The 7,285-nt window shown below is 33.9% G+C and overlaps 2 protein-coding genes across 3 annotated transcripts in view; one reads left to right on the forward strand and one right to left on the reverse strand.

Annotated features, from left to right (window-relative positions):
• The first annotated feature begins 2,773 nt into the window (after nucleotides 1-2,773).
• Nucleotides 2,774-4,484, forward strand: LOC111443646 (vascular-related unknown protein 4-like). 2 transcript variants are annotated; one of them, XM_023081552.1, is made up of 3 exons: nucleotides 2,774-3,154; nucleotides 3,998-4,060; nucleotides 4,212-4,484. In XM_023081552.1, exons 1-3 carry the CDS (start codon nucleotides 2,795-2,797, stop codon nucleotides 4,329-4,331), a joined length of 543 nt encoding a protein of 180 aa, XP_022937320.1. In that variant the 5' UTR covers nucleotides 2,774-2,794; the 3' UTR covers nucleotides 4,332-4,484. The 2 variants fall into 2 exon arrangements, with proteins under 2 accessions (XP_022937320.1, XP_022937321.1); XM_023081553.1 differs by having other exon boundaries at nucleotides 4,216-4,484.
• A 2,032-nt stretch (nucleotides 4,485-6,516) lies between these two features.
• LOC111443645 (electron transfer flavoprotein subunit alpha, mitochondrial) overlaps nucleotides 6,517-7,285 on the reverse strand; it is a 4,739-nt gene continuing 3,970 nt past the window's right edge. The window contains exon 8 of the mRNA XM_023081551.1: nucleotides 6,517-6,757. Within this exon, the coding sequence (XP_022937319.1) occupies nucleotides 6,680-6,757 (78 nt within the window). The 3' untranslated portion in view covers nucleotides 6,517-6,679. The remainder of the gene's footprint in view (nucleotides 6,758-7,285) is intronic.

Here is a 7,285-nt window from a genome sequence, read left to right on the forward strand (position 1 = left end):
AAAATATATATATATATATATATATATATATATATATATATATATATATATATATATATTTTGTATTTTGTCTTAAAAAAAATACCTTTAATTAATATTTTGTTTCAAAAATATAGTCAATTTAAAATTTTTAATTAATATTCTTAAACTTTTTAAAAACTTCAAAAAAAAAAAAATATATATATATATATATATATATATACACATTTACGTTTAGTACAACGTTTAAAAAATACTCATGAACTTTCTAGAATAATATTAAAATATTTGTAGATAATCTATGAGGTGTGGATAGACTGTTTTTGTCCATATATATATATGGTAAGAATTTTTTAAAACTTTTGTTTTAAACATTACTCACGATAAATGTATTTTTTCAAAAATAAAAATAAAAAATTTAAAGGGTATTAATCAAACTTTTGAAAGTTGTCAGAGTGAAAGCGAGTCTTCATGGGGCAATTGTCACTGCTTATGGACCCGAACCTAGGTGATCTATCCATGACCAGGAAAAAGCTTGGGTGAAACCAAGTGGAGATCAGAATCAACTGATGTTGAAGAATCAGCGGTTGTGGTTAGGGGTGAAATGCCATTTGAACCCAGAGCTAACTGATTCTCCTCGAGATGTGTTAAGGCAGCAGCAGAATTGGACATCTAGGGGTAAAGCACTGTTTCAGTGCGGGCGGCGAGAGCGATACCAAATCGAGGCAAACTCTAAATACTAGATATGATCTCAAAATAACAGGCGTCAAGGTCGGGTCAGTGAGACGATGGGGTATTTTTTAAACAAAGTTTTGAAATTTATGATTATTTTTATTAATTGAGCGAATAATTAATCACAGCTCCTATTTAATCTTTTTAATTTCTTTCAGTACAAATAAAATAATAAATAAATTGATTTCAAATAACATTCAAAATTTTGGATTTAGAGAAAAAATATTAATATTTTTATTACTGACAATGACACACGATTATGATTAAGAATTATAAAAGTAATTAATTTTTAAAAAAATTAAATCACGTATTCTAAAATATAAATTTGATTTAAGCTTCTATTTATTTATTTATTTATTTATATTATTATAATTGAAGTCAATAGGATAATAATAGATTCCTTCAAATATTCCCTTCAAAAAAAATATACTAAATGCTAATTTAATATTTAATTTATTTTTTAATTACAAAATTAAGTTTCTTCGATAATAAATTTAGAGAGTATAACAGATGAGTTATTGATGATCGGAATAACTCAATCCTCTATTTTCGAGTTTGGTTGAATTGGGTTCTCGGATTATTCTTTATTAAAATTATTTTTAAATTTAAATATTATAAATTTTAAATATCAAGATCCGAAAGGAAAGAGCTCTGTACTCGAGGGTGAGAAACTAGCCGGTTAGGAGTGCAACGTTAGGAGCGCAGCGAATTTGCTAGTCACATAGTAGTGGAAAGAGTAGCATGCTGCGTCCGCCCAACTCATAATTGGCGAATTCGTAGGTTCAATTCCTACTGGATGCACGCCAATGGGACCCTCCAATAAGAGAGAGTGAACTGAACTCCTGCACCTATCAGTCTGTTTGCTCCTTCCCCGATATGCCTTCCATGCGAGAATGTCTGCGTATCGGTTATTAAATATTCTTAAATTTTTTAAAATGCTATATTTTCAGAATTTAATAATATAATATTAATTTTCTACTTATTTTGGGTTGATAATTTTTAAATTAAATAATAATATAATCTACACGCATATTTTAGCATTTAAATGTCTTTTTTTTTTTTTTTATAATTATTGAATTATCCATTTTTGTGATGATTCCAAGAGAAAATTATTTCATTTCTTTTGTTTATTTATTGTAGTAATAAATTGAATTTTATTAATGATTTTTTTTTCTTTTTTGTAGGCTAAATATCTAAAAAATTTCTAAATATTTTGAATAATTTTCAAAAAAAATCTTAAAATTATTTTTATTATCTTAAAATTTGGTCCTTCGTATGAAAATGGTCACAAAAAAAAAATCATATTTAATTTCTTAAATTATGAGAGTCCCACGTTGTTTGTTGGGGGAGAAGAACGAAACACAAGGGTGAGCCCAGAAAGGACAATATCTGTTAGCGGTGGGCCCAAAGTGTTACAAATGGTATTAGAACCAGACACCGGACAATCCTCCAACGAGGAGATTGTTTCTCGAAGGAAGGTAGACATGAGGCGGTTTGCCAGTAAGCATGTTGGGCTTCGAAGGGAGGTGGACTTGGTGGAGGCTACCCAATGGGGTAGACACGAGGCGGTGTGCCAATAAGGACACTGGGCTCGAAGGGGTGGATTGTGATACAACTTCAAAAGGGTAGACACGAGGTGGTGTGTCAGTAAGAACACTGAGCTTCAAAAGGAGGTGGATTTGGTGGGGGCTACCCAAGAGGGTAGACACGAGGCGTTGACCTATCATCTTTTTCGTTAAACAAAACGTTGACCTATTCAATCCCTGATTTATATGTCATCAACCTGTGCACAACTCAAACAGTTAAGATATACATTTTCGAGCAAAACGCCAAATATTCAAACAAGTCGAGACAAACAGTGTGGTTCAGTTGGTTCAGTTCAGCTCAGTTTATGTGGCTCAATCGGTTTAGTTCGGTTCGGTTTTTGCTTATCTCGTCACTCTTTTCTCTCTCTCAATTGCAAGAATAAACAAAGCAAGGGGCCACAAATGCAAGTTTGGAACTTTACACTATTATTTATACTTCCCTTTCTTCCCCTTTCAAAACACCATTTTCCATCTCTCTCTCTATTATCTTTCATAATATGGCCAAAGAAAGCTCCGCCCATACTTCCGTCTGCCACGGCGGCGATCAGTCGTCGGAGGAGAGTGGTTGGACCATCTACTTTGAAGATTTCCTCAACAACCACCACCCTACTAATCAACCACCCACCTCCTTCTCTTCTTTTCCTCTCTCTCCCGATCAAAGCTACCCTATCGCCGACGCTGCTTCCTCCGTCGTGGACCACAAACTACTCGAAAACCACGACGGAGCCGCCATGGATCCCGGGTTTAGCTGCAAGGATCATATCAACTTTTTCAAGAAGAGGAAGATGATCTATGAGGTGTTCGTTGATGATGAAGCTTTGGAGGACACCGCTAGCTCTCCGGTTAATAGTCCCAAGGTGTGTGTCACTATCCTATACCTTCTCTAGCTTTATATTTTCATCATTTGTGTAACGGCTCAAGCCCACCACTAGTAGATATTGTCCTCTTTGAGCTTTCTCTTATGAGCTTTCCATCAAGGCTTTAAAACGCGTCTGTTAGGAAAAGGTTTCCACACCCTTATAAAGGGTGTTTTGTTCTCCTCCTCAACCAATGTGGGACATCACAATTTGCATCTCTCAGGATGGATAAGGACTTTCAAAAGCGATAGGAACAGTTGAGAACAGTAGCAGATATTGTCCTCTTTGAGCTTTCCCTTACGAGCTTCCCCTCTCGGCTTTAAAACGCGTCTGTTAGGGGAAGGTTTCCACACCTTTATAAAGCGTGTTTTGTTCTCCTCCCCAACCAATGTGGGACATCACAATTTGCATCTCTCGAGATAGATAAAGACTTTCAAAAGCAATAGAAACAATTGAGAACAGAGTGAACGAAGCATTCGGGTTTAATCCTTCGAGTTCAAGGAGGGAGTTGGTAGGCTTTGACTATTAAGATTAGGAAGAACTCTTTCACTCTTGTCAGTGTTTTCACAAGCCAAGCCGAAATTCCTCCTTACACATATGGAAATCAATCGTTACACAGCTCTAGACATTCTAAGCAAACAACACTTCATGATTTCACATTCGAACTTCTACAATATTATTTCTCGTCCATTTTGAGTCAAACTCTTAAACTAAGAAGAATATTAACATCCCGATTCAGTCTTACATAAACTTTTGAGTTCAGTGATAGTTTAACGATCTCGTGACGGGTTTTTTGTGACGGGTTTTTTGTGACGGGTTTTCTTGAACATGAAAAACGTGCAGGTCTGTGATTCGAACTACTTCAGTAAAAACCCGAGGCACAAAGGGAAACTGATAACTCCTCAGGTAAATACACATAGAAGTGGAAAGGAGAGAACTTTACCTTAAAAGGTTCAAACTTTTTCATTAGGGTTTTTAATTTTTAATTTTAATTATTATTATTATTATTATTATTATTATTATTTATTATGAATAAAAAAACATTTTTTGTGGGCAGGTACATGAGAGAAGAGAAATAGGTGATTTAATTGGAATTGGCAGTGAGTACACAGAATTGAAGAAAAGAGGGCTTTGCTTAGTACCTTTTTCTATGATACTTAATTATATGGATCAATAATTCCTCTCTCTCTATATATATATCTATATCTATATATATATATATATATATATATATATAATGTGTTTGTATAAAATGTGTAATATTATTGCAAGCAAATGAAGGCATAGCCGACTTTCGGTGTTATAAATGGTATCTGAAAAGGTACTGAACGGTGGGTCGGTGAAGACGTTAGGCCCTTACGGGGGTGGATTGTGAGAACCTACCTCGGTTGAAGAGGGGAACGAAACATTCATTATAAGGGTGTGAAAATCTCTTCTTAAAAGATGCGGTTAAAAATTGTGAAACTAACGGTGATATATAATGGGTCGAAATGAAGTGGGCAAAGCTCGAAACTGTTGTGTAGTTTTTGAAACGACTATATTAGCCATGGGGTGAAGGTGAAACTCGAAAGAAATTTACTTCATTTTTGTCTTGTTTATTTCGAAACGTGTAGAACAGTACTTGTAGGGTTGAAGAAGACTCGCTTCTATCCGCTAGTCTAATGAGACGTGGGGTTCCTCGAAAACCCTCCAACAATCCGCTTTTGAAAATGTAGCACGACCCTTCATTCACTGAATCTTTTAAATAAGGATCAAAATTGTAACGTTTTAAAAGTATAAAGATTAAAACGATAAAGTTAAAAAGTACAGAAACACTTATCACAATCGCACTTTTGATGGCAGCGGACTTGTGATTGCATGACACTCACTTCCGAGCAAGACGTGAGTTAAGCCAATCCATTCTTGCATTGCCTACGGCTAAGCGACGTATGCTCGAGCCTCTGGTCCCGGTTCAAGAAGAAAGTTTTAGAAAACGGGGGCAGATAGATTTCAAACGAGAGTTTTGAAAGATTGAAATTGGTGTTATATGCGATTGTGCAACACTCACTTCCCAGCAAAAAAGCCAATCCATTCTTGCGTTGCCTACGGTCAAGCGACGTATGCTCGAGCCTCTAGCTCCGGTTTAAGAAGAAAGTTTTAGAAAACGGGGACAGAGAGATTTCAAATGAGAGTTTTGAAAGATTGAAATTGGTGTTATATGTGATTGTGCGACAACTCATTTCCCAGCAAGAAGTGAGTTAAGTCAATCCGTTCTTGCGTCGCCTACTGCCAAGCTACGTATGCTCGAGCCTCTAGTCCCAGTTCAAGAAGAAAGTTTTAGAAAACAGGGGCAGAAAGATTTCAAAAAATAGGTTTGAAATATTAAAATTGGTGTTACGTGTGATGCAAACAAAAAGACAGCAACAACTACTTACAGCATACGATCAAAATGTATACTATTTTTATTAAAATATAATTAACATTATTTTATTGGGAAAAAATGATTATTAATTTATACATTATCCAACTTTAAATAAATAATATTCCTCCCATTAAGATGTGGAGGAATTGGTAGAATATTGCTAGTGGGATTTTAAATAATTAAAGAGAAATTGAATATATTATTTAGATAATTAATTAAAGTTCTTAAAAATCATTGACATTAAATTTTTAAAAATTGAATTTTGGGTGAGGGGACTTCCAAACTAAAGGTAAACTATAAACAATAATTTGACATCATCAAATTCAAATTATTTATTTATTTATTTATTATTTTAAGGGGAAGAATTTGAATAATTATTTTAATTTATTTGGGAAGAATATATTGGAAAGGAGTCTCCCAACTAACTCGTCATTTTAATATAAGAAAATTAGATTAAAATTAAAAAATTTGTATATATGGAAATTGTTTATTTATATATTCATGAGTGTTATGAATTTTTTTATTTTTTTATTTTTTTATTTTCATTAAGGGACCATTTCAAAATATATTTTTTATATATTTTTTTTAATTGAGAAAATATTTCAAATATATATTTTACAAAATAAAAAAATTAAAATTAAAATATGAGTATAATCAGTGTTTATCAATTTAATTTTTTTAGAAATAAAGTTAATATAACATTCTGTCTAATTCGTCCTCAAATTTTTTATTTTAGGTTTAATAAATTCCTAAACTTTAAAATTTATATCAAACCGATCCTTAAAATTTCGACTTTATAACTAGCCGTCCTAGTATTCAATTTTTTTAAAAAAAAGAATTAATTGATAATTTCCTTTTCATATCTAAAAAATTTTAAGATTCAAATTTATTAGACGTTTTTAAAGTTCAACCGTTAATTTTTGTAATTAAAAAAAATTAAAAAAAAAAGCATATATTGCGATTTTGTGGGGAGGAAACCATCCATTTTATTGATTTCAGGTCTATTACCAACCCTTCGTGACTTGACATCCTTTTTGTATGTATAAATGACCAAAGATTCAGACAATGGGATATCCTTTTTCCCCCTTTGAACGCCTTCCAACACTATTCAGCCAGTGATAAAGTTACTTACTTTCGGGTAGCTTTTCGAGCAACTCTGGTATAATCTCGAAAAGATCGCCAACGAGTCCATAGTCAGCAACCTGTATATACATTTTACGGCATGTTACACGAAATTGATTTTGAATGATTAAAAGCATGTTCTGAAGTAATTAAATGCATGACAAGTGATTTAAACCATTTCAAAATCACTCTCAAGAGCGTACTTCTAGAAGAGCAAGCACGAGTGTGGTGCGTGGGAGGGGAACATGACAAGTGATTTAAACCATTTCAAAATCACTCAGAGTCCTTGTGGAAGAGTAAGCACGAGTGTGTGGGGAGGGGGAACATGACAGAACCATTTCAAAATCACTCTTAAGCATGTTCTTCTAGAAGAGTAAGCACGAGTGTGTGGTGTGCGTGTGGGGAGGGGGAACGTGACAAGTGATTTAAGCTATTTCAAAATCACTCTTAAGCACGTCCTTCTCGAAGAGTAATCACGAGTATGTGGTGTGTGTGTGGGGAGGGGAGAACATGACAAGTCATTTAAACCATTTCAAAATCACTCTCAAGCACGTCCTTCTCGAACAGTAAGCACGAGTGTGTGTGAGAGGGAGGGGGGGGGGGGGGGT

The sequence above is a fragment of the Cucurbita moschata genome, unplaced genomic scaffold (genome assembly GCF_002738365.1).
Source record: "Cucurbita moschata cultivar Rifu unplaced genomic scaffold, Cmos_1.0 Cmo_Scf00005, whole genome shotgun sequence".
Classification (NCBI taxonomy): Eukaryota; Viridiplantae; Streptophyta; class Magnoliopsida; order Cucurbitales; family Cucurbitaceae; genus Cucurbita; species Cucurbita moschata.